The 26,265-nt window shown below is 59.9% G+C and overlaps 1 protein-coding gene across 7 annotated transcripts; it reads right to left on the bottom strand.

The window, feature by feature from the left end:
• Positions 1-1,072: 1,072 nt before the first annotated feature.
• TPO (thyroid peroxidase) lies at positions 1,073-26,265 on the bottom strand. 7 transcript variants are annotated; one of them, XM_085015932.1, is made up of 17 exons: positions 26,203-26,262; positions 25,372-25,730; positions 21,690-21,774; positions 18,604-18,773; positions 16,568-16,700; positions 15,828-15,957; positions 14,162-14,368; positions 12,260-12,775; positions 9,851-10,106; positions 9,169-9,339; positions 7,417-7,654; positions 6,784-6,992; positions 6,206-6,376; positions 4,156-4,287; positions 3,414-3,513; positions 2,059-2,191; positions 1,073-1,381 (listed from the first exon to the last, which is right to left on the bottom strand). In XM_085015932.1, exons 2-17 carry the CDS (start codon positions 25,463-25,465, stop codon positions 1,346-1,348), a joined length of 2,781 nt encoding a protein of 926 aa, XP_084872058.1. In that variant the 5' UTR covers positions 25,466-25,730; positions 26,203-26,262; the 3' UTR covers positions 1,073-1,345.

Below are 26,265 nucleotides of genomic sequence, written 5' to 3' on the forward strand. Positions count from 1 at the left end.
GGGTCCGCGGGGAACGGGCTGCAGGATGTCTAACCAGCCCATGGTGGCCCGGACTTGAGGGGCAGCTCCGGGCCTGGGGGCAGAACCCGACCGTCGGTCGAGCAGGGCACTAGCCGGAACCCTGCACTTCCTTGGAAGAGAGCACGGGAGCCTCAGAGCCGGAGGACCTTGTGAGATGGGATGTGTTACCGCCGGGTCCCTCATCATCTGATGGAAAATTCTTAGCTGTGCTGCAGAAGCCAGAGACTGGCTTCCTCCCAGGGCCGTGAGGGGCGGTCAGGGGTCTCCGTTCTGGTCTGATCACAGTCCTCACCCGAACTGGGGAACGTGCAGCAGGATGACCCGGGCCTACGAGGGGCAGTATTTTTAGGTCCCAAACGGTGAAACCTGTAACACCAGTTATGTCAAAGTCCCGGGCAAACCTGCGCATTCCCCAGTCTCGGGGCGCGACAGGCACAGGGGCACAGCCCCTCTCTGTGCGAGGCCTTAATGCAGGCGACCGCAGGACCCTCAGCACACGTGTGCCTCTGCCTCTGGGCTGTCACCCCGGTGGCTCAGCCTCCCTGGATGTGGCCACCTCACCTGTGAAACAGGCGCTGTGGTGACGGCTGCTGTACCGTTGATGTGACTAATGCCCCCCCCTCCCAGGACGGCCCGTGCGGCCGGATGGGACCCCTCAGGGGACACTCAGGCTGAGGCACCGAGGAGGGAGAGAGGAGGAGGAGCAGAAGTGGCCGGGGGGGGAGGGCTGGGGGGGAGATCTGGGGGGGAGGGCTGGGGGGAGATCGGGGGGGACGTCTGGGGGGAGGGCTGGGGGGGAAGGGCTGGGTTCCAAGTCCGTCCGCAGGTCCCGGAAGGTGAGACGGAGCACCTGTTCCGTTCCGCCCCAGGAAGCCCCATCCTTCCGGGAAGCCTGGGGTTCTGCTCCCAGGAGGGGAAGGAGGGCCCTGGGCTCACTCTGTCCACCCCGAGTGGGCGCGAAACTGGCTGAGTGGGAGGGGGACTCGGGGAAGGGGAACCACAGGAGAGGGGGCAGAATCAACCTTGGAGAGAAGTGAGGCTGAGACGCGAGGGTGGCAGAAGCATCTTCCGTCGTTTGGTTGGAGGAAAAGGTTTATGAGTACACGTCATGTGTAAATATGTTGCCGCGGTGCCCGGGCGGCGCCAGCCCCGCAGCGCTTAGGAGACAGAGCCAGCCGACGGCAAGGAGGCAGGGTTTATTCCACCAGCTTGTCCGGATGCCCTGATCGTCCCTCCCACTGCTCCCTGGCCTGTGAAAGGAACGCACGCGGGTGGCATCTGACTCTGACCCTGCGGGCAGCACGTGTGGCACACAGGCTGGTTCCTACTCGCAGAGGCCTCGGGATCCACAGCTCAGGTCCTACAGGAGAGAAGCGGTGATGAGCCTCGGACCAGCAGGAGCCTCACCCTGGCCCTGGCCCCGCAAGCTGCCCAGGCGCCCCGCCGGGACCCTGTGCCCGTGCGGCTGTGAAGGCCTCTCAGTGGCATGGCCTCCCACTGGGTGGGGTAGTTGGGGTTCCGGGCTCGGCAGGCAGGTGCCAACACCAACGGCACTCTGCCTGCTTAGGACAGGATCATTTTAGCTCTGAAGACCCTCGAGCCCTGCACCCCAGGCAGGCCCCGGGGGCAGAAGCGACTCTTTACTGGAACACTGCCAGGGCCATGCGGGAAGGTTTAGATGATTTTCACGCGGATTCAAACAATTGCAGTTTCAGACGCACACTTTGAAGAAGCCACCCCTTCTCTCAGCCCCGTTAACCTCCCTTCAGCCCCCGCCTCTCCTGAGGAGCCCTGAGGACGCCCTCGGACCCGAGGCCTCCGCGCCCGGGAGAGGGTGTCTCTTCCCTCCCTCTGCCTCACGGGCTCTAGTTTGTCTTTCCTTTTGAGACAGATGAGCCTCCTCCTGCAGGCACAGGTTGTAGGAGGACAAACACACAGCAGGAGGGTGTGGCAGTGGGGGCCCGGGTGACGTGCCAGCACCCCCAGGGGTCCTATGACTCCTGGGGCTGGAGGAAGGCTGGCCAGGTGACAACCCACCTGCTCCACCTCCAGAGCGGGAGCAGCGCCCACATCCCGGCGGTTCCCGCATCCCGGCAGCGGCGGGGAGGGGCTTTTCCCGTCTCCTTCTCCCTCCCCGACGGGCAGCAAGGGCCTGGCATCCGCGTGTGTCCTGTGCGGAAACGCCCCCAGTCACTGCTTGGGGCTTAGAGGAGCTCGTCGCATCGCGTCTGTCACTCTCGGGCCGCCTCCCCTGGCGATGGGAAGGGCCCACGGGCCGGGGGCCGCCTCCTCCGGGGCCGCGTGCAGAGCCCCTCCAGAGGGTGGCCTGCGAGTCAGGCCTGTACAGTCCAAGCCGCCAGAGCACGGTCGTGACGGCGGGAGGCCGCGGGCGGGCGCTCCAGGGTAGGAGCCCCAGGGCAGCTCGTAAGTGTGCAGAGCACCGGCCACGACAGCATCTCGCCTCGCTTATTTAATCAGACTTCCGATCAGCAAAGGCACGTATTCGAAAGCACAGCCCCTCGAGGAGGCTGAGTTAGGGAGCACAAGCCCACCCTCAAAGGCACTTTTCTTCTCACGGTCACGCCAGCGTCTCCTGCATCGGGTGTAATTCCCCTAAACCGTGAGCGTCCCGGAGCCGCAGCGTCTGCTCCTCTGGTCCTAAAACAACCGCCCTCGAGGCGCCGTCTCGTGTGTTTCAGCGGCAGCGCGGCGCTCCGTCAGGGGGGCGATCATTGAACGGGGTGACTCATAACACGTGGAAATGAAACACCGCGCTCCTCAGCTACCGACCGGCCGAAGACCGGCCGCGCGACCCGCACTGTCCCACATCCTGCGCCCTCGTTCTTCTTAATAGTTTCTATTAAAATGCCTGCGCCCTCAAAAAGCGAGTGGCTCGGGGTCTGATGCCGAAGAGCTGGGAGAGGCCGTGCGGAGGCGAAGGGCGGGGACGAGTCGGCCCCGGAGGCAGCCCCGGCCCGGCTGCCACCCCGAGACGCTCAGACCCGGCCACCGAAGGCCGCAGCGGCTGAGCCGTTTGAACGTAAGAGTTCATCCTTCAATTCCCCGGGTTCCCCGGAGTGGGGGCCTGAGGCAGGGAGAGGGATGAAGACTAGGGTGTCACCAGGGATTCTTTCGTCTCTGAGAGGCCTTGGTAAGAACCTTTACTCCCACGAGAGGGTCTTTCCATTCAGCCATTTAATGTTGCGAGAGTCCGGCTCCGCTGAACCTGACAGCCTCTCACGAGCACCCCCCGCCCCACCTTCGTTATCTGGAGCCGTTGAAAGAGCCGGAAAATCTAATACGTTGCACCAAGCCGCTCTGGGGACAGACGGGCTCTGAGGCCTCAGACACATGAAGTGGCAGCCGCGGGTCGGCTGGACAGCAGGACTTACCACCTGCAAACCACCGTCCAGGCGAGGCCTGCGAGGCCGCAGACGAGCACGGCGCCCAGCGCGATGGAGACCACAGACGCCCGCGGGAGCCTCCCGGCATCTGGAAGGTCAGAGCCGGTCAGTGTGCCCTGCCTGCGCCCTGCCCGACCCCAGCCCGACCCCCTGTCTGACCCCGAGCCCGAGCCGCCCTGGCCCCGGGAGACGAAGCTCTTGTGTGTAATTTTCCTTCCACGGGCCCCTTGCTCTGCACACTGGCTCTGCGTCTCCTACAGGCTTTGCTGTGCTTGGAGCTGAGCTCTGCTCTGCACTGAGCTCTAATTTCCTCCTGCAGAAGCTTTAACAAAATGTCTTGCTATTGTAAAGACGTTGTAATTTTTCTTTTACAAGAGATAGAAGCCAAGTTACGATTCTCGGATCCGTGGCTGAGAGGCTGTGTGACTTTGAGCAAGCCAGTCACCCTCTCTGTTCTGCACGGCCAGTCACCCTCTCTGTTCTGCACGAGGGGATCAAACATCATGCTTCTACACAGAGATATGTCACTGGGGCTTGGAACTATGGCCACGCTGCCCCGGGGTTCACAGCAGGCCTGTGCCTCAGGCACAGTCTGGGCTCCGTGAACTGCCTGCTCCCTATTCCCGAGGCCGTGGCAGAGCCGAAGACACCACCGGCTGCCGTGTGGCCAGAGGATGACACTTCAGTCCTCCTGCTGCTTGTAGTGTCACCAGCCCCCTCTAGGTCTCACCCACGCAGGTCCTGCCGTCCTCCCCAAGCACGAGAGGGTCCGAGCACTCGCACAGGACGCCACCCTTGGTGTTCTTGCACCGGGCAGATGCGTGGCAGGGAGGGTCCGTCTCGTCTTCACACTCGTTGATGTCTGCAGGACAAGGGAGAGGTCGGGCCCCGCCTCCCAGCCCCCTCCCCAGGCGGGCAGCAGCTTTGGGGCTCCCTCCCTGACCCGGTCCTGGAAGAAGAGGGTGGCGCCTCCCGGCTCCCTGCACCTTCTTTGCAAAGGGGACACCCTGGGTCCCGCGGCCGCCTTCCTCCGGCCCTGCTTCTGCTCATGCTGGCCCTGTGGTCACTCTGACCCACTGGCCCGCCTGCTTCTTCTGCCCCGTCCACTGCGGCCACCATGGCCTGCGATCGCTCTGGGGCTCATGTTGACCCGGACTCGGTTCTGACCATTTTAAACTCTGTCTAAGAGCTGCAAGGGCTGGGCCGTGTGGCCAGCCGGCCTGGGGCAGGGTCGCTGGTGGTTTGGGCCACGTGGAGGGCCCGCGGCTGGCCCCCTCGAGCCCACCCTAGACAGGCGTGGGTCTGCCTTGGCTCCCAGCCCGCGTCCTGCTGGAGCTGATCCAGGCGGGCGAAGAGGCGCAAACTCCCCAGACCCTCGGGCTTCTGATCTTCTGTTTTCACGCGGCTCTCGGGTGGGGCCATGGCGTGTCCCCCAGTTGCTGCTGGACCTCGCATCGCGGAGGCCTCTGTTTCTCTGCCCCTTGTCGTCCCCTCCCCTTGAGGGCAGCGACCAGGACCTTCCTGAGCCGGGGCTCCGGGCTGAGTCTTGGAGTCTTGGGGGGTCTCCAGGGCTCCAGCCCCGCTCTTCAGAGCCTGGAAGCCACAGTAACGCTCACGGGTGCAGCCTTTCAGGTCCAAGCGCCCGACGAAAACGTTGTTACCGTGGGGACACATACACAGCATAAAACACTGTCTTATTTTTTTGTTGTTTTTTTGTCTTTTGTCTTTTCAGGGGCACACCCGCGGCATGTAGAGGTTCCCAGGCTAGTGGCTGAATCAGAGCTGCAGCTTCCGGCCTCCACCACAGCCACAGCAACGCCAGATCCGAGCTGCATCTGCGACCTACACCAGAGCTCATGGCAACACTGGATCCTCAACCCACTGAGCGAGGCCAGGGATCCAACCTGCAACCTCATGGTTTCTAGTTGGATTTGTTTCCGCTGCGCCACGACGGGAACCCCGTCTTAATCGTTTTTAAGTGCACATTTCCGCTGCGCGGAGTCCATTCACACGGTTGCCAGCTGTGACCACCGTCCGGCTCTGGGGCTGTTTCATCTTCCTGAATGGAAACTACAAAATCGAGCGGGTTGGACTTGGTTTCCCTTTCTTGCAAACAGCCGACTCTCCCGAGTCCGCCTCCTGCTTCCTGGGCGGCCTGCTTACACGGCAGCGCGGAGGGAAGCGCGACGGAAGGTCTCCTGGGGCCCAAGGGGCCTTTGGCGTGTCTGCTCGCGGCCTGGCCCTGGGTCGGCGCCTGGGGTCGGGGGGAGACGCCCGTGCTGTGAGGAGGGCACGTCTCGGCCTGCAAACGGGCCCCCTCGGGGAGGCAGCGTCTAGTCTTTTGCCGCTTCTGGTCCATCTGGGAGCTGGCGCCGCAGCCGCTGCCCACGAGCCTCCCCAGGTTCCAGCCCCTCCCCTCCCCGTCCTCCCGGTCACTGGACATGTCAGCAGGTTTTGCTGGGACTGTCTCGGTGCTTCTTTTTCTGGAAAGATGTCCATTTGGGAACATGGTCCACGAGGAGGCGTTGCCATCTCTGTGCAAACACTCCCATTAGATACTTGGGCTCGGAGGCGCCTCTGTGACGTTTCTGTGTTTAACGTTTATGGGGGTTTCCTTCCAGTTTTTAATGATTAGAGTCAAGTTGCCGGACCATGTTATGTAAGTTACGACGACTCGCACATTTTAAAGGTTATTTGTTTTCAAAGGACATTTATTCTTAATCTGTATTTGAAAAATGCAGATTTGGGGTCAGGTCGTGAAAAGAGGCTTTGAAACTGACCTTTACAGAGGGGGGGCGGGGAGTCCCACCCTCGGGGGGTGCAGGTGATCTGCGCTGGTCCTCGGAGCCGGAACCCGTGACGACAGGAAAACACCAGCACGCGCTGGCCACGCTCCTCACAGAGCAGGAAGCCCCCGTCTTCCACTGGGTCCGGGAAGCCACACGCGTCCCCTGCGCAGGGTTGACAGGCTGGGGCAGGGTCCTCCTCCCCCCTCCGCACCCCTCCCCCCAGGGGACACCAGGCAGCCCTGCGCTGATTTGTGGTGGTCACAACCCAGGGGCTGTTGGAGTCCAGCTCTAGGGGCCACAGAGCACAGGGCAGACCCCACTCCAGGGCCAGGAGCTTGAGGCTGGGCCCCAAGGGGGGACTCTCCCTGGCGCCTACTGTGCAGCGTCTTCCTCCAGGACGGGCCAGGCCCGGAAGCTCAGCCTGACCCGCTCCCCCCACCAAAGGACATGCTTCCCAGAACAAGCAGGCCTGGGGGTTGCTTGCTTCCTCCCAGGACCCAGACGCCACTTCTCCTGCTGCGAAGTCCCTGTCCTTGACCTCTGCTGGGGTGGCTCCTGGTAGCGGTTACCTGGAGGAGGGGCCTCCCTCCACGCGCCCAGGTCCATGCCCTGGATGCTGGCACACGGCTCGAACTCCTGAGGCCACTGGCCCACCCGGAAGGCGTCAAGGGGCACGTGGGACAGGCCGCTGTTGTCGCAGATGACGCGGGACATAGAGTGCCGGCTCAGCTCGCGCCTCTGGGCTTCTGTGAACACCCCCGGGTTCTCCCACCAGAACCTCCGGGGGGACACATGAACACAGTGAGAGCACAGCCTGGCCCTGCCACCCGCCCGTCTGCCTGTGGCCTGCAACCCTCCACGCGGCACCGGAGCCACAGTGCGTCCTGGGAGGAGAGAGGCCGGGAGGGTGCTAGACCAACCCCATCAAGCAGCCTGGCTGCACCGATTTCCCCGGGGAGCCCTGTGCCCGCCCCATGGACCTCCCTCCAGCCCCCCAATCCCTTGTGGGCTCCCCCCCAACCCCGCCCCCCATCAGAGATGTCAGATCCTGGGAAACGGTCACGTCCCCCAAAGGCTAAACCGCTCACCAAACTGAATGCCAGCGAGCGAGTCTCTCTCCATCACGAAGGGCTCCGTGCAGGGACACCTTCCATACTAGGCACCCCGTGTCCCCGCAGAGGGGACTGGTCACGGGCACCTACCGGTCGCCGTCCCTCAGGGCCCTCATCTGCTTTCCGATGATGCAGGCGAACAGCGGGCCGGTCCGCGCCCCAGGGAGGAAGCTCTCGGCCAAGCCGCCCAGCCAGACGTCAATGTTATCCGGATGCTGGTACAGGCCCAGGATCCTGTCGGCCACGCGCCCGTTGGCAGTGGCAGCACTCAGGTCGGCCCAGGTCTCGAGTCTGGACAGGCCGCAGAATTCTCTCCACTCGTTGTAACCTGCAGGGGAAAGGGCTGAGGCCTCCTGTCTTGGGGTCAAAACACGCTTCTGTCTACCCCGCTGGCTGTGGGCCACGGAGCGGGGGCCGAGGAAGCAGGGTCAGGAACAGGCCACGAAGCCCTGTCACAGCCCTGCGTCCTGCAGCCCCGCACCCACAGCCCTGGGCCCACAGCCCTGCACCCTGCAGCCCCGCACAGTCAGAATGTTCCAGCACAGGTGATGGGGACTTACTGAGAGTCTGTCCATCAACAAGCTGGGAATCACACCTGGAACAACGCTGAATCCCACACCCCCAGGGGCCCATGTTTTCACCCAGTTTTCACCCCTACTGAGAAGTGGGGCTGCGCTCACCTCACATTCGGAGGTCACACCCATAGGTGCTGGGTGGGCACATGCCCCAGGGCCCCCCAACACACACACACACACACACACACACGCACACACGCGCACACACATACATGCCCACGGAGCCACATAAAGGATAGTGCTTGTCCGACTCTCGGACTAGAGGGCCCTCCTTATCCCCACGGCTTAGGAACCTCTCAGCACCTGGTCCCAGGGGAACGCACCTCTTCCTCCCGCTCTTCCCTGACGTCCACCCCGATGGCACACCCAGGCCCCCACCCTCTCTGGCTTCACTGGGTCGTCAGCCTCACCACCCACTCCTCCATGTGAGTCCCGCACACCCACCCACCCTGCCCCCGCTGCCCTCGGTGGCACCTGTGTGTAATACATGCATCTGCACCAGGCAGTGTCTACACATGATGTTATATTTCTGATGCTATAAACCTATAGATGCGGGGGTGACACCTGCATCTACGCCGTACAAAGCCCATGCACGATACTATCTAATGCTATAAACCCATGGGTCCACGGTATGTAACACATGCACCTGCACCTGCAGAGTCATCAGGAAGACAACAGCCTGGTCCCCTTCCCGGGGGCCCCATGGGTGCCTGGGAGAGCAGAGCTGACCAGGGCCTTGGACAGGTCCTAAAGGTTGACCAGATGGCTGAGCTTCAGGGGCTCTAGGACAGAAGGCCACGGAGGACAGGGGGCAGGCTCAGGGACGGACAGTGTGGGTTGGGTAGGTGGGGGGTGGGGTCAGTGTGGGTGTGTGTGAACAAGGCGGGGAGTAGGGGGGAGCACTGGGGCAGCTGCCTGGCCTGAGATTGGGCCCACCGGCCAGCCCCGAAGGCAGAGGGGTGATGTCCACTGGCCCCAGGGTGAATGTTCTGTGTCGTGGGTCCTGTCCCTGGAAGCCAGGCACACACGGGCCATGACCTGCCCAGGAAACGGCCACCCCTCCAGGCTCACTCTCCTGGACACCTCAGCCTTTCCTGATGGGGGCTCAGCATCTGAGAAAAGCTAGACAGCCTTCATTCCCACGAACTAAAGCGCTTTCAAAGCCACTTCTTAGGAACTGGCCCTAGACCTGCAGGTACATTTCACCGAAGATCGAGACCAACGGGCACCTGGCAGCCGCTGCACGAAAGGAGCTGGGAGGACCCACCTGGAAGGCCGTGGTCCCGGCCCCTCTGCAGGTTGATGGAGGCCAGGTCCAAGGTCCCCGAGTTCGACAGCACGAAGAGCCTCTCTGTGAGCTCCTCGTTCATCAGCTGGTCCTGCACCTGCAGCTTGGCTGGTCTGGCCAGCAGGCCCCTCAGGACAGGGTCCACACCACCTGGAAACCGCAGAGAAAAGGCCAACTGTGCTGGTTCTGAACAAATGCCTCGTGTAAGGTCAGGAATTCACCTGCCGGGTCCCAGGATTCCTGGGCCCTTAGGATGCTGCCTCGTGGTGGATCTGCTGTCTGGACCCCAACAGGCCCGACTGGACCCCAACAGGCCCGACTGTGAGGTGCGTCTTAAGGGGCCTCGATGGAGCCTCAGGGCAGAGGGTCTGTGTTTGTTTTCCAGCAGCAGAAACTCAAAATCAAGGAAGCACTTGCTGAGGCTAAGGTCCCAGTGAAGGAGGCCCTGCCTGGCTTGGGGAGCAGACAGGAGGCCCAGGCCTGCACCTGGAGCTCCGGGGACTCAAGTAGCCCAGTGTTCTGATCAACAGTGTCACTGTTGACATCTCATTGGGTGCGTTTATTTTCACCACGCCAGCTGGTGATCACAGCGTGTCTGGCCGGCAGGCAGCGGACCACACCTGGCTCCCCGCCCCCCACCATGCCTCTCGGGGATGCTCACCTTCTCGCAGGAGCCTCCAGGGCTGGAAGAAGGCAGCCCGCAGTGGCAGGTGGGAGCCCGGGTGTTCCTGGAATCGTGCGTCCAGCCTCCGCACCAGCGGGTGGATCGTGGCGTGGCCGAAGCGGAAGGCGGCCGTGGAGAACACGTTGGACACAGTGGGGTCCACGGCGGGGTCGTAGCCCTGGTAAGGGCCCACGTGCTGCCCAAAGGCCTCGGCGCCCAGGATTTTGGGGACGTAATCCCGCAGGGTGACGATCTGTGGAGAAAGGAGAGCGGGTGGAGCCGGGGCGGGGGGGCAGCCGAGTAACGCAGGTGCTGATAAGACCGGTGTCAGATGCCTAAGATCCCGCGCAGACGCTGCACAGCGCAGCTGCAGGCATCACATACAGCACACCCGTGGGTTTATACTACCAGAGACCGAATATCACGTGCAGACATTGCACGGCGATGCTGCAGGCATCACATACAGCACACCCATGGGTTTATACTACCAGAGACCGAATATCACGTGCAGACATTGCACGGCGACGCTGCGTAGACGACGTAGGGCAGGCCCGTTGCGTGGGTGGCTCCCTGCCCCCATGTTCGAAGGCAATGATGCACAGCTTAGAGACCACGTGTGAGCTGATGGCTTTCATCAGTTAAAATGTAAGGGGACAAAGGCTCCTCTGTGATCCTCCTTTGTCTCCTGAATCGACTCCACCAATTGCCATTTCTTTGTAAAAGCCACAGAAACATGGCTGTAAAGGGACCATCAGTGGTTTTAACAGGAAATGAATTCGTGCTGTGGGTTTTATAAATGAGTCTAAATTCCTACTTTTGGCCCCACCGCGTGGGGACACCCTGCTTCCTGTAAAACGAGGGGACAGACGCTGAGGCGGGCGAGGTGCCTTCGTGAGCAGATGACGAAATGAGAGGCACAGATACGATGGCTCCTTCGACCACGTTTCTGCAACAAAGGCTCAAACTGACCCCCTCAGAAAGGATTTGGGGGTGTCTTTAAGGCTATCGGGAGGTCCGCTTACGAGGCGAACTCCATGCCCAGGAGGGCAATGGGGCGGCTGGCCCGGGGGGCGTCTCACAGAGAGGCCGGGTCGGTGGGCACCAGTGTGGCTTTGGGCCCGGCCTGGCGCAGACCTGCTCGCGCAGGTAGCCTGCAGCGGCAGAGGCGTCCCCTCCCCTGAAAGGACGGTGACTCCTGATTCCTCGAGCTGTTCTGAGGACTGAGGCAAAGACTAGCACAGGGGGGTGCTCTGTCAGTGGTGAATCGGGTGCAGTCCCGGGCCTTGTAATTTCAGGAGAACTGCAGGCAAGGGTCTGCTTCCAGGTTCAAGAGCATTTGGTTGTAAAAATCAGGGTCAAATTGTTTTGGTATTCGATGAGAATATTTTGGTCAATAAACCACACGTGCCCAAGGCATATAAACCAATAGGACAGGTTCTATCGTAGAGAGAAGGGTGTTACATCGGAGCTGATGGGTGCAGGAGGTCAGCCGTGATGTGATGTTCTCAGACTGTTGGAAGCAACAGCCGAGCACCTGCACCCTGGGGTGCCTCTTCCCAAAGACCCAGCTGGTTCTCCACTCCGCAGGGCGGGGCTCACATGAAACACGCCGGTGTTACAACACCGCCGTCCTTCCTCAGCTGCAGAAGAATCCCCTGCATCCCACTGCTGCCCAGTCTATCCTGGACCGTGTCCTCGTCCCCCAGCCACCAACATCTACAAGGCGACGCCGGGCACAGCAGGGCTCTGAGCCTCTCTTCCGGCCCCTGGATGCCTGGACCACAGTGGGCCAAAGGTGGACGAGGAGCAGGCTGGGCCCCAGAACAGCCCGTCCCACCAGGTGGCCCCTGTGCGAAGCTGCACAGGACCCCAGACGCTCCTCTGTAGGACAGGATTTGTAGGGTCACTGAGAGGATAAGGGGTCCCTTCAAGGGCCTGACAGAGACGCACACGAGTGGTGACGGCTGCTTTGTAATGCACCCTCCGCCCTCCCACCTGCCCGTGAGACCAGTGGCCTTAGTCTCCGTGTCTGAGCATCTGGTGGGTGTGAGTCACTTTTCCAACATGACTCAATTAATAATTGACCAACTGGACACTTCAACGGGTATCCGCTTAAAAATTAAAAATCATCACAATAAACTCATTTCCACTTATTGCCAATTCACAAATCTCACACCAATTTTTTTTTTTCGTTTTTCCCTTTGTCTCCCAAATACACAAACATCAGAATCACCTGGGGCCAGCCCTCGCAAAGGGCTGCCACGGAATTAAAGGAGTTAAAAAAGCTCAGGAGCACTTAGGATGGTCTGGACATCGGGAGCGCCAGCGAACTGTGCCGTCCCTCGGGTTCTGGTGGGGTGGTCACCGCCGCCCCCCGCCCCCGCCCCGCAGCCCCCCGCTGCGCACCTGGTGCAGAGCGCCCACCACCTTGCGCGCCTCCTGGTAGACGGTGTCCGCGCTCCAGTGCGCGTTGAGGGCCTTGAAGGCCGCGGCCAGGCGGTTGTGCTCGCGCAGCCACAGCGTGTGCAGGGCCGTCAGGCCGGGGACCTCGCTGGCGCGGCTGTCCCCGGCCAGGAAGCAGGGCGCGCGGGCGGCGGGGGTGCCCGGCTCGGGCGCGCAGGCGGGGGGCGCGGGCGGCGGCGCAAAGGGCAGGAAGGCGCGGCCGGCGTCGCGGTGGCGCGTGTTGACCCGCAGCAGCCCCTCGGCGCTGGTCCAGTTCCGCAGCCTCTGCTCCTGGGCCGGGGAGCTGCCGTACACGGTGGACGCGTCCAGGAACGAGGTCAGCCCGTTCATCTGCTGGCGCGGGGCTGCCCAGGACAGGTTGCCGACCAGGGCGCCTTGGCGGCCGGAGCCGCAGGCGGCCGACGAGCGGTAGAAGGGCAGACAGGTGGCGCCGGCCGCCCCCGAGGCGTTGGTGGGGAGCTGCGAGAAGGGGACAGGTCAGTGAGGTGTCTAGAAGCTCCGGGCCGCTGGGACCTGCCGTCCCCCACAGGCCCGGTTCTCTGCCAGATGCTCTGAGGGATGCTCGGCTCCTCCGAGGGGAGCTCAGGCCCCCGCCCTGCCTCCTCCCCAGGCCAGGTGATGAGACTGGAGGGAATTCCCTTGGCGCAGGGGGACCCAGCCTCCGTGGGGCCCATGGCCCCCTCCCCCATTCTTCCTTCTGTGTGGTGCGTTTTGTCTTGCCTGTTGGATCCACCTCTGGGGACGCCAGATACCCTGTCCCTGGCTGGCCCACCAGGAAGCTCCTGCAGGGTGGGGGCGCCTGCCCTGTCTGCCTTCCTAGCTCAGGGGGGCGGTTTGCAGAATGGATGTGAGGGCCCCCAGCCCCAAGCCATCTTTGCTCATCCATAGAAAATGTCCCTTGTCAGCTTCGGAGATGTTTTAAGAGAAGTAATTGGAGTTCCCATGGTGGCACAAGGGGGTCTACGGTGTCTTGGGAGCACTGCGGGCTCGATCCCCGTCCCGGCACAGTGGGTTAAGGATCCAGCACTGCCGCACGTAAATCTTCGGTGGGGACTGTGGCTTGGATCGGATCCCTGGTCAGGGAACTCCATATGCCGCGGGGCGGCCCGGAAAGAAAAAAGAGGGAAAATAATGAAAACTCCTGCCTGCACGTCTCCTTCCGTGCAGGACAGAGGGAAAACTAGCGTAATGTTGATGGCGAACCCGTCTGCCACATTCGTCCCAAGTTCACAGGCACCCGTTCTGAATCTAGCACCTGTGCGCCCAGCGGTTCGTCTGGTAGGAAGGCACATGTGCCCAAGATTCAGGGCAGCGCGTGTTCTCTGCTGCTATCGGTGACACCGTAACTGCGCAACCAAGCTGGAAGCACTCAGATGCTTGTCAGGAAGCAAACTGGTTACGTAAGTTGTAGTGCAAACTCCACGGGGTATTGTGAGTCATAACCACCCAATTTCTGTCCATTTAATGATATGGAGTCAACTGTCAGAATTACTGCTATGTGACCTGTGCCTGGTTCAGTTCATGCACATAACAGGACGCAATAGATGACAACAAGGTTTAAGTGTGTGTGTGTGTGTGTGTGTGTGTGTGTACACACTTATGTTTATACACATATATCCAGAGATAATTTCTAGCAGGAAACAGGAAATTCATAACAGCTGCTACCCCCTTGGGAATAGGACAAAAGGTGACTTATGTATTTGAATGTTTCCGGTGGCGTCTGTTGGTTCCATAGTAAAACCTAGGCCTTCTACAGATCCTACCTGTGTGTCCACAGATCCTACCTGTGTCCACAGATCCTACCTGTGTGTCCACACATCCTTCTTGTGTGTCCACAGATCCTACCTGTATGGGAAAGCACGGACTGCGGTTCTCGCAGGTCAGCTGGCAGTCGGCTCCGCCCGCGAAGGCCGCCTTGCTGGTGCTCTGCGGCGTGAAGGCGATGTCGTGGTCGATGTACTGCCCCCACGCCATCAGGAGGTCAGAATACTGGCCGTCCTCCGTAACAGCCTCATTGGAAACGTGGATGACTTGTCTGGTCACCTCCCGGACCTGGGCGGGAAAGACCAGCTGTCACGTGAGGAAGGTGCACCCGGGGAGCCGGCCTGCCACCCTCAGGGTGTTGGCAGGGTCCTGGAAGGTGGGCCCTGGAGACCGAGCTGTCCTCCCCCAGATGTGTTGGTTTGCGGTGATTTGGGGCCGAGGCGCAACTTCACGGAGCCTTAGTTTCTGTGTTTTCAATGGATGAAAACTGCTGATTGCTCAGGTCTGTTGTGGGGATTAAACAGTGTCCTTTAGTCCCTGACTCAGGGGGTGGGTCCTGGGCCAGGGGCGGGTCTGAGGGCGGGCCTGGGCCAGGGGCGGGGCTGGGCCAGGGGCGGGTCTGAGGGCGGGTCTGAGGGCGGGGCCTGGGCCAGGGGCGGGTCTGAGCAGAGAGGATGGTCTCCTGCCTTGAAACCCAGGGTTTACCTGGCCTGATCTCAGAATGGTTTGGGGTCGGTGACCCCTTTTTCTCCATTTCTTCCTTCCTGAACCAGGCTGTTTACAGCTGTTCTCCTGTGCCCGTCCCTTGCATTTCGGGACAGATTTGCTTTCTGGCTTTGCAGCCCCAGGAGGAGGGGAGTTTTGTCCCCAGAGCTGCCCGCCTCCACTGAGAATACTCCCGGGATGAGATCTGGGACTCTGACCATGTGAGAGTTAAGTTGGATTTGGGATTTTGAGCTGCTGTGGTAATGGGCTGAGACTGGGCAGGGTCGTGGATGGAGTAGGTGTGTTTTGCACGTGGCACAGATGCAGTCTTCTGGGGTCAGAGGATGGACTGGTGGGCAGAGTACGGCCCCCGGAGATGGACATTCCCCAATCACACACCAAAGGGGGCTTTACAGGTGCAGTTCCTTTAAGGATCTCTAGCCGGGGATGAGCCTGGATTTCCAAGCGGATCTGATCTCTGATGTGAGTCTCTTCCTGACTCAGAGTACCTGCGACTTTGGAACAGAGGCACAGAGAGAGGCAGGCTTGCTGGCCTTGGGTCGGGGCGGGGGCGGGAGGGGTACAAGCCAAGTAATGAGGCTCACCCACTGGTCTATCCAGGGAAGCGAGCAGTCCAATTTGGGAGCAAGGATCCAGTTTTTAACTCAAGCGGTCAGTAGATTAGGAATGAGTTTGGTAAATGATCTGCCTCTGGGAGTGAGTGGCTGTGGTAATCTTTGCATAAATGAGTGGCTGAATCGACTCTAAGTGTCTCTGAGCCTGTCTGGTCTTCTTCTGCCTATTTGGGGGGAGCTGGAAGAAACAGCTGCCCTGTCCTGCTCACTAGCTGAGTGGCCTTGACCGGACAGAGCTCAGCCAGTTCCTGAGCCATCAGGGCCTCAAGGGGCAGAGGTGGGCACAGAGGCACCAGCGGAGCCAGAGCTCAGGAGAAGGCCACGTCCCTCCCAGGCCGGGGGTGGGAGGTTGTTACGTCCTGGGACCAGCATCCCAGTCCTGTGAAGCAGGGGCCCCAGGCACTGACCGGGGGCAGCGGGAACCCGTTGTACAGGAAGTGGGGGTTCCAGCCTCGGGGCTCAGTGACACCGTCCTCGTAGGCGGGGGGCAGCCACCTGGCCAGGGCTGTGTTGGAGGCGCCCCACCTGGGGTGGTCTCTGTGGGGACAGAAGGGCATATGTCTGAGACGCAGAGGAAGAAGCGACCTGTTCCCACAGGCCTTGCCCAGGAAGCCACTCGTCCTGGGAGTGGGCATCCAGGGTGTCCAGCGGGGACCACACGCCCGGTGGTGGGGGCCCCTCTGGGGTGTAAGGTGGGGGTGCTTCAGGGGAACTATCTTCCGAAGCCGCCCTCACGTGCCCTCCTTCCTTGGCGCCCAAACCTGAGGCCTTCTGTGCCCAGAAGCTTCCGGGCGGGACCCCGGCCGCCCCTCCTCTGGCCCCATCACCTCACCGGGGCTCTTCCTGGGGCTCCTGAGACACACCTGGGAGCCCCGCCATGCTGACGACCTTCGGCCAAGGCCTCCCGGGAACGGGAAGTTGCAGGGTGAGAGCCGGGGACGGAAGGCATCTACCGCCGGGGGCCTGGGCAAGCCACGCACTGGCGTGCGCGACTCGTGGGTGAAAGGAAGCGGCTCCGCTGGTTCTTAGCCCGACGGTGTTTACAAAGGTTTACACACGTTCAGGAGACCCTCCAACGGTGCCCAGAGACCCCCTCTCGATGGTGACCCGACTCCCCGCGGGGAGACTCAGGCCCCACGGGGCTCACCTGTTGTTGCAGGCGCCCGTGATGAGCCGGTACTTGTTGGCCAGGCAGGTGTGGGGACAGCTGGGGGGCAGCATGTGGGGCAGGCAGCCCGACAGGTTTGCGATCGTGCTCAGGAGCTCTTCCGATAAAACGTCTAGGAAAAAACACCGACGCATCAGCTTCCGGAATGACAAAGCGCCTGGTCAGGCCAGCGTTCCGACATGGGACGGGGGCACAGAAGGGGCCCCACCATCTGCGACTGGGATTCAGACAAAAACCTCGTCAGTCTGGCAGGAAGCTCTTCTTTCTCGTTCTCCCCCAGCGTCCTCATTGCCAGGATGTGGGCCTTCGGCGGCGACCTCTGCCCTGAGATCTTGCAGGAAAGCAGCTCTGGGAGCGCAGAGCCGTCGCAGCCTTGCCTGTGGAGTCTCCACCTTTGTCCCCATCGCAGGCCGAGGCTGTGTCGCGCGGCCCTGACCTCAGGAGAGAGGGAGCAGGTGGCCTGTGTCTCCCAAAGCCCCTCCCCCATTGTCTCCTAACTGCGTCCCCGTGTCCGGCTGCAAACCCTCCTCTGTGGCTTCGCGCTCCTTTGTGGCCCCTTCCTGTAAATCCGTCTAGTTTAGGGCCCCAGAAAATAGTCTCTTTTATTTTTTGGCCAATCCTGCTGCTGTTTATTTGACACATCAAAGCAACGACTGCTTTCTTGTCTGTTGGTGGAAGATCACTGGTTCCTTCTCCAAGACGTTTTGTCTAGACCTTCGAAGCGAAGGCCAAAAGCTGCCTGGCCAGGTCCTGATGGAAGTGGAGACGGTCACCAGGAAGTCACCGGAACGTGCGCTTTCTGTGTTTACACCGGAGAGAACGAAGACGCGCTTCTTAATAATGAAAGTTGGCTAGGCAAGCGCTGTGGATGCGGAGTACATCTTAGACAGCGTGTCCTCGGGGATGGAGAAATTCACAGTCCTTAACCCCGGGGGCCCCGACTCTTAGTACCGGAAACGCCCAAGCTCACGCTGGAGCAGAACAAACGAGGCCGCTAAAAACAAGCAGGACAAGCCGGTGCCGAGGCGCGCCGGGCAGGGGCGCACCAATGTTTGGGTGCAGATGTTTGCTGATGAGGCGATGGGAACCCGTGGGTGGACCCTCTCACTTTTCCTCCTTTTCTAAGTCTTCCTGCTTGACGATGCCGCTCACGGAAATAAGCGAGAATACCCTAAATTACAGGGGCCTCGGAACAACAGCCCTTCGACAGCTCTCGACTGCTCCAACGGAAACCACTGCAAGCGAATCTTTGGTTGGCATAAAATTCAGCTCAACTGGTAAGGATTGGGAAATTCTGGTTGATCCCGACTTACCTGAGTCGTCTCGTTCTAAAGATTAAGTCAGCATCGCTCTGATGTGCGGCTAGTAAGTCCGCGTTCATTCAATCTACAGTCCGTTGGAAAGGTAAACTCAGAGACCAGGAAGCTCACGGCACCTCATTGAAATAGTCTTGATCAGTTCATTAAAAATCGTGTTTTTCGTCCCTCACCACGGGACTGACAAATGTGCCTCATGGTCGAAATTGCTTTCATCTCAGTGTCTTAATCGGCAGAGCCGTTGAGGGGCTGCCGTTGGTCCTCCTGCTCCCTGCGCTGCCCGTGGCCGGCCGCCTGGACGCCCCTCGTGGCCCATTTCAGGGACGGGCAGGTCGGTTCCCAGAGGCCTGAGGAGGGCGCCCGAGGAGATTTTCCCCTGAGAAGCTGGGCGGTCGCCCCGTCTCCCTGGGATTCACTGGCCCCGCGTTTTCACCAGGTCGTGGGGGCCTCGGAAGAGCCCCTCCACTGTTTCGCCTCAGAACAGGAGGCTGGGGTCCTTGAGCGGAGTTTCCAAACCGGGTTTGAAGAGCAGGGAAGCAGCGGTTTCCCAGAGTCACAGGAAGAGGCTGTTGTTCAAAACGCTGACCAGCATTTTAAAGAACTGCTGCTTGGTCCCTGAGTCGCGCCCTGCGGGGACCCCTCCTGACCCCGAGCTGCCCACCTGGGGTCGGCATTCACCTGCGGGGGCGGGGCGCTCACCTGTGGGGAGCTGGTCAGTGTCTCGCCTGCGGCAAACCCTCCTCTTCACCTCCTGGACCGCCGTCTCCATGATCTCCGCCGCCCGGGATGCTGTGCGGCTTGTGGGCTCAGGGAGTTTGGAAAAGGACAGAAGCTGCGACGGGGAGAAGATCCCCCTCTTGCGGAGGTTTCTAGGCACAAAGAGGAGATATAAACTCTTAAATTCTCTTGCGGAGCTTCAGTAATTGCTTGCGAATCAGCTGCTTTCGGAGCACCTGCCGGGTGACGGGCAGGTGGGGGTTCACGGATGGGGCTTATGCAGACCCGTCCCCGAGGGTCGCGGGACAGTGAACGATGGGACAGACGTGCAGACACCCTGCCAGCGTCCAAAGGGAGGAGAATGACCAATGCTTGTCTTTCACAGACTTCCACCTGCAAACCCATTTGATCCTCTCAACAGCTCTGTGAGATCAAACTTCTCATCAAAATCCAGTTAGACATCCGGGTTCCGGTGGTGGACGGGCTCAGAGCCAGGCCCCCTCTGGGTCCCAAAACCAAACATGCTGAGGCTGTGACCCCGCTCTGTCCACACCAGTCAGGGGGCAGCTCACCGCCCAGCAGAGTGGGCGACAGAGCTGTTGGCTCTGAGAACCCAAAACCCCCTGGACGGGGTGAGCCAGCCACGCCAGTCCCCCTCCCCCTCCCATCCCTCTGTCCTTCTGAGGGTCGCGGGCCTTCTGGAACCCAGCAGCTCCACCACAGGGCTCCCCTGCCCACTGGCATTTCAGGCCTGGGGACCCCAGAGGGGCAGGACCAAGGTGGCCTCTGTGACAAGCTGCTGTCACCTGGTGGCACCTGCAGGAGCTCTAAGCCTCACCTGAGAGCAGCCAGGCCAAGCTTAGCGGCAGAAACCGCCTCCCCCTGTGCTCTGATGTCTGATTCACAGCCTGAGTCTGGAGGAAACAGCCCGATCGTGCTTCTGTCCCCAGCTCTGATCCAGTGGCCCTTTGTGTTTCAATTATTAGTGGTCTGGGATGTGCCCTGCTCCCTGGGTGGCACTGCCATGCAGGTGCAGGTGCAGGTGCAGGCTCAGCACTGACCACACGACCTCATATCTTCAGTCATTGCTTGTCAAAGCTCAGGAGACACACTCTCACACCCACACCCACTCACCATACACTTGTACGCACGCACTCACAACTCTCACACACGCACACATGCGCACACACTCATGTACGTTTAGCTAAGGTATGGATTTGGATGCTGGTGACCCCCCCACAGACACTGTCATTCCCTCCAGTCCCGCGGGGACTCCGTCCTCTCTGGCAAAGCGGGGGCTACTGTCCTCATGCGAGGTGTGTTTCCAGGTCCTGTCCTGTGACCTGTGCACCTGCAGGTGTCTCCTGTCTCCTCAGAACCGCTCTGGGGAGGGGCCTCGGGAGCCCCGGGGGCTGAGGCTCTGGCCCCCGATGCTGCCAGGAACCTGGGCTCTCCTGCTTCTGTCACCTGCGAGGACCCTGGGCACCGAGTGCCCGGCTCATGAGCAGGGAGAAAGCCCGGACCTTTGCCGTTGTGGAACCGTGAAGGCCTTGCTCTCTTTTCATATCGAGAATCAATTTAGTCGTTGCTCTAATTTAATGTTACTAAGAAAAGTCTTTTTCCTTTTTCACCTATAAAGTAGCAAGATTTGCTTTGAGATCTAAAACCATTTCATTATCAAAATTATTACCCAAAGCTGGTTCTTTATAACCTAATCAACCATAACATTTTGACCTTTGCGCTGTCATTGCCTCATTAAGTACAGTACGCGTCTGTCTTTGCAGAAGGAACATGCCCTTCCTAAGAGTGAGTGATGCTTTGTTGTTGTTGTTGTTGTTGTTGTTTGTTTTTTTGTCCTTTTAGGACCGTACCAGTGGCGTATGGAGGTTCCCAGGCTAGGGGTCAAATCAGAGCTGTCGCCACTGGCCTACACCACAGCCACAGCCACAGCAACACGGGATCTGAGCCACGTTGGCGACCTGCACCATAGCTCATGGCAACGCCGGACCCTTAACCTGCTGAGCGAGGTCAGGGATTGAACCCGCATCCTCATGGATGCTAGTCGGGTTCGTTACCCACTGCGCCACAACAGGAACTCCAGTGAGCAATGCTTTAACTTCCTCACATCCGGCATCCAGCACAGAGCCTCGCACACCTAGAAGCAGGGCTTCCTGATGAAATAGATGCAGTGTGATGGGTCTGTAGAGTATTATTTGAGAGTCATCAAAAGCACATCTTTCCAACAAAACGTCCTACCTGGCTTCCTCAAGCTCCTTTAGGACCAAGGGCAGGAAGCCGCGACTGCGCCCCTGGGTGCCCCCCTCCTTCGTGGATGGTAGATGCCACCGTCTGGGGCACGTCAAAAATGCCTGACGTCATGAGAACTGCTTTTTCTCTTTCTTTCCCCTTTGATTGAAGTTTTTATGAAATAAGCGAAAGGGTTGCAGCCAGTATGAACAGAAGGGAGTTCTTCTGATGGAATAATAGAGAATTACATAAATCCGCCGCTGCCTTGTGGTATTTTGCATCTTGAGAGCTTATATAATTATGAGTCAACGTCCAACAAAATAACACATTTGCGACGATAAAACCTGCTTCTTAGATATTTATTTGTTGTGTTTGTTTTACAAAGTCTAATGCGAGACCCTAATATCCTTAACATCGATGCCACTTTTACCTTTAAAATTGAGGTATTTCCTAATGATTTAAGGAGAGAGGTGGGCAGATTTGACCCCAGGAGGCAGTGCAGCCGTGTCACAAGCCTGGGCGGGGCCGTGTCTGGACCCCTCCTCCCTCCGGCTCTGGGCCGGCTCCGGGGAGCCAGGCTCAATCATGCGCCCTCTGGACCAGGACGGGCGGACCCCCGTGTGCCCTCGCTGCCTTGGCTGTTTCCCGGGGAGGGAATTTGAGAGTCAACCCTGGGTCTTTCAGTCCTGCCCGCAGGATCCTAGAAAGGTGAGTGAGCTCCTGCGCGTTCAGCTCCTCACTGACACAAGGGAGGAGATGGTGCAAATCCGTGACGCCCCCAGGGACCGGCGTGCGCGCCCCCGCCCCCACCTGGACGGTACCTTCTCATCGTGGTGTGAATGGCCTCGTCCACCAGGAGCCTGCTCGCCTCCACGAGGCCCGCGACGCCAGATGCCTCCGTGTCCCCTGCAGAGGGAACGGCACACGATCAAACGACGCTCGGCCACCCCGACCCGGGCTCTCCTCCACGTCCAGCCTGAGGGAGTGACCCCGGGGCCTCGGGGGAATTGTCCCCCCCGGACTGGGCCGCTGCCTCCAGGAGCCTCCCCCACCCCCGAGATGGGTGTTTCCTCCTCCGAGGCGGAGACGCCACCATGGGGTTCAGAAGGGACCCAGCTCCGTCCAGGTCTGCTTGGCTATGCCCGGCCAGGCCACAGCAGGCCAGGCCGGGCCAGACCAGGCCACGGCAGGCCAGGCCACAGCACACCAGGCCGGGCCAGGCCAGGCCTGCTTCTCCCTCGCCCGAACAGCTCCAGGGGCTCTGCGTAGCTTTTTCCTGAGCGCTGGTTACCTAAACCATTAACTCAGTTTATAGCAGTAGCCTAGTTTAACCTGTGCATTTACAAAAGACCATCGACTCAGGTACACCAGCGGTTTCCAGTGAAAGACTCCTTTTTATTTTCTTGTGCTCGGAACGTGCACTGAGCGCTGGTAGCAAAGTCTGTCTTTCCCCCACATCCGCGTGCTGAGGTCCTAACGCACAGCTCGGTGTCGTCGGGGGTGGGGCTTCGGGGGCGAGAAGGGCGGGCTGGCCCCTCGCCGTGGGCTTCCCTGCCTGTGCGGCGGGCCCACGAGCTCCCTCACACCTTCCTCCACGTGAGGACGTGGCAAGAAGCCGCCGGCTCTGCCCCGGGGAGGAAGGCCCTCCCCAGACACTGAGTGTCCCCCCCCGCAGCAGCGCCCACCCCCAGGCCCGCTGCTCTGCTATAGAAAAGAGCTGGAACTTGGGAGGCGGTGGTGCAAGGAAACATGGCCGTTCAGGAGGAAGCGACTCACTTATTCCCACAGACGGGCTTTGAAAACAAGCAGGCAGGAATGTGGAAAGCTTCCTCTCGAGCTGTTCCCTTGACGGCCTCCAAGGCCTTGGTTTTGCTCCAAGCTCTGTTTAATCCTCACTTTAATGCTCCCTGTTTGCGCAAGTCCAGTGAATTGGAATAAGTAGGCTGACTTTCCTTCTCCAGCAAACCCGCTCATCAGGCCAGCTCCCCAAACTCCCACCTGCGGCACCTGCTCCCCAAACTCCCACCTGCGGCACCTGCTCCCCAAACTCCCCACCTGCGGCACCTGCTCCCCAAACTCCCACCTGCGGCACCTGCTCCCCAAACTCCCCACCTGCGGCACCTGCTCCCCAAACTCCCCTCCTGAGGCAGCGCCTCTGTGTCTCCTGTCCCTTTGCCTCCACTCTCTTGTAAAGGCTGAACTTGTTGGAACATTTGCCATACAGATAATGGCACATAAATCCCGGCTTTGCACGAACACTGGAAACGGATCCCAGCTGCATAGTGAACACATGCCGTTTCCGTGATGAAGGCTGTAGTCAGAGTTTTCCAGAGGGGACTCAGCTTTTTTTTTTTTTTTAGGGCTATAGCAGCAGCATATGGAGGTTCCCTGACCAGGGGTCCAGAGCAACTCAGGATCTGAGCCACGTCTGCGACCTACACCACAGCTCACAGCAATGCCGGATCTTTAACCCACTGAGTGAGGCCAGGGATCGAACCTGCGCCCTTGTGGATACTAGTCAGGTTCGTTTCCACTATGCCACAATGGGAACTCCAAGAAGGGACTTATACTTTTGATATGCAGGTCCCACACTGACTGTGAAACCTAAAACGAATGCCCAGTTGTTCCCCAGTGTTTACCAGCCAGATTCAAACACGAGTGAATTTGGATCTGGGTGGTGGGGGGGTGGAGTTTGGCCACAGCTCTGCTGTGTCTGAGACCCCGTGGGCTCCACTTTCTCAGCAGTGAGCAGGTGGCTGGACCCCAGCGGGGAGCAGCCCACACAGCCTACCCGACCCCGAGGGCCCCCTACCAGCAGCCGGGCATCTGAGGTCCAGCCTGGAGGCCTGGAGCCTGTGTCCTAATGGCCTCGGGCTGGACACCCGAATGCTTCCCGTCACGGGTCTGTGAGCACACGCACCGCGGACCCGAGTTCAAGGCAGACTCTAGTGGTTCCGCCACTGGGATTTTGGCCGCGGAGAAACACAACCAATCAGGTACCTTTCAAAGAAAGTTCATCCGTGAGTCATTATTTTGTTTAGAATGAACTTTGGCTTGTCAACTGGAAAAAAATTACTGTATTAAAAGGCTGTAAAATTGAAACTCTGTGGGACTAATCATATTTTCTAAATACATAATTTGCCAAGTAAACAAGACATTAGCCAGCTACAAAATATTCTAATGAACAGTAATAAATGAGGCACCATGGTGTAGCCTTTTTTCTAGATGCTGTATTGCACATTGTTTTTATATATACTGAAAGTTTGAGGGAAAAAAAACCTCCTAGAGATGGGAAAATGACAAAAACTGCTCTAGCAACGCTGTGATGTGGTATCTAAAACTAAAAGCGCCAGTGTGCAGATATTTTTATATTCTGATGAACAGCTCTCATAAGCACTTCGTTACCTTGGTTTTGTAGACCTAGGACTTTCGTAAAAATGAAACGAAGTAATTCATTTAAGTCACTAAACAACTGCTATGCACCGTCGTCTGTCGGGTGTGGGGCTGGGGGGCTGCCTGCGGTGGGGGAGGTGGCACCACTTTGAGGGCATTTTAAGGGGCCCTGGCTTTTGTGTCTGCTGGTGCTGCTGTCCGGGCGTGAGGCCCTCGGTGCTGAGGGCAGAGGGTCTCATTAACACGCAGATAGAAACGACGTGACAACTGTCCGGGGTCTCGATTTGCATACTTGGGGGGCAGATGGCAGGCCTGCCTCTGAGCTGGACCCGGGCCGCCTCGCGGCCTCGACGGCCGGGCTGCTTTCCCAAGGGGCCTGCGCGTCTGCGGAGGACGTGGGTCCCACCGTTGCTAAGGCCACCGAGCCCCAGGACGGAGTGGATTTGGGGAATCGGAGGCTCCCAGCAGGAGGTGCCATCAGTGCGGGACCCAGACCACTCAGGCCTGGGGGGCCAAGGGCGGGGGCTCTGGGGAGTGTGGGGGAGCAGGATGTCCAGGCCCAGGTGGCCCCAGGGGGCCAGCCTCCCCGAGAGGCCTGCATCCCGGAGCCTGGTGGCCACGTGGCCCTGAAACTCGCTCCTTCTCTCGGCTCCAGTGAAATCCTTTCTCCGTGTCTGAGATTGTTTCCCCCTGTTTTTCTCAAACCAAAGCAAAGTTTGAGCCGTGGCTATTTGAACCGCAGCACAGCCGTACCTTTCTGGAAGGAATTGGACACCGCAGGACCCTGATTCAGAAAATGCGGCCCAGAAGCGATGTCATGAAAAATGGTTCTGTAATAAAGGGACAAACAGCTTTTCCCAAAGAAACGTTTCCAAAGACATGAGCAGGTAAAAATGGACATTTTCTATTGTGTAATCACAGGAAAATGAGTCATTTCTTCAGAAGGAATTGTGTTTGAATCTTTTAAACTGGAGAATTACGAGTTTTCTTGGCCAGGGGTGCAGAGCCCCGAGGGGTGGTCCCTGAGTCTGGAGAGTCTGCGACACCCCCTGCTCGGGAGCCGGCCGATGGCCCCAGGGGCTCAGGAGATGGTGACTTACAGTTACTCACCCCCAAGGAGGTCCTTTCGTCTCAGGATGGATGCGAAGAAAGCTCCTGCACAGGCCACGGCCAGCGTGACGCCCAGGACGGCCCGCGCCCCCATCCTGCCGGGAGCCCCGGGCGCCGTCCCCTGGTGAGTGCGCGTCTGTCAGCCGCCTTCACTCGCTGGTCTCTGCGGGGCGGCTGCTCCCAGAAGCCGGGGCCGAGCCCTGGGGGCGCTGAGCGGCCTGGAATGGACAGGCCGTCCCTGCCCAGCTGTTTGCAGGCAGCTTTCCCTCTTTGGCCGCTTGCTCCGCGGGGAAGCTCAGCGACAGCCTGTCCTATTCCCCACGATGCCAGATGGTGCCGAATATCTGGGAATAAAACACCTATTTCCCGTTACTTGACTCTGCAGCACACAGTGAGCCAGGCGAGGAATGTAGAAATTTAGAAAAGGGGTGAATAGTTCCTCGGCGCCTGGGGCCTCCCCCAGCGTTCTTCCTCCTGCTTGTAAACTGATTTCAGTGACAAAGCACGAGCGCCCAAGCCATCACCTCTCTCCTCCGAATCCCTCCCGCTCTTGCTCACGCTTCCAGGACCGCGGACTCTGCCGACAGCGTGGTGCTGCCTGTGCGGCCTGACGAGAGCGCGGCTTGGGCCGAGGCTCTGGGCTGCCCAGGCAGCCCTGCCCGGTGCCCGGTGCCCGGTGCCCACCGCCCGAGGTCACAAGAAACCTGCACCAGCTCAGACCCGCCCCCCGAGGGGCCCTGCGCCCAAACAAGGGCCTCCCTCATACCACTGTGCAAGTGTCAGGGGTGGAGTTCTCACGGAAAAAGGACAGAGAAGGGTGTGCAGCCTCACCTTCTCCTCTGCTCGGCCTGGAGGCGGGTGTGCGGGACGGGTGAGCTCCTGCCTGTGCCTGGC

This window comes from Sus scrofa, chromosome 3 (assembly GCF_054392235.1).
Source record: "Sus scrofa isolate SSC_HxYL_T2T_F1_AM1 chromosome 3, Sscrofa_HxYL_maternal_Yorkshire_Landrace_v2.0, whole genome shotgun sequence".
In the NCBI taxonomy this organism is placed as follows: Eukaryota; Metazoa; Chordata; class Mammalia; order Artiodactyla; family Suidae; genus Sus; species Sus scrofa.

What these genes read in the sequence shown, in the direction of transcription:
- TPO (XM_021085891.2), bottom strand. Translation starts at nt 25,465, where the DNA reads ATGGGGGCGCGGGCCGTCCTGGGCGTCACGCTGGCCGTGGCCTGTGCA. An exon ending in ACGGGCGCCTGCAACAACAG is followed by an intron (nt 15,958 to 16,567) that starts GTGAGCCCCGTG and finishes CTGTCCCCACAG; the next exon opens with AGACCACCCCAGGTGGGGCG. An exon ending in CCCGCCCCCCCTCTGTAAAG is followed by an intron (nt 4,288 to 6,205) that starts GTCAGTTTCAAA and finishes CTTGTCCTGCAG; the next exon opens with ACATCAACGAGTGTGAAGAC.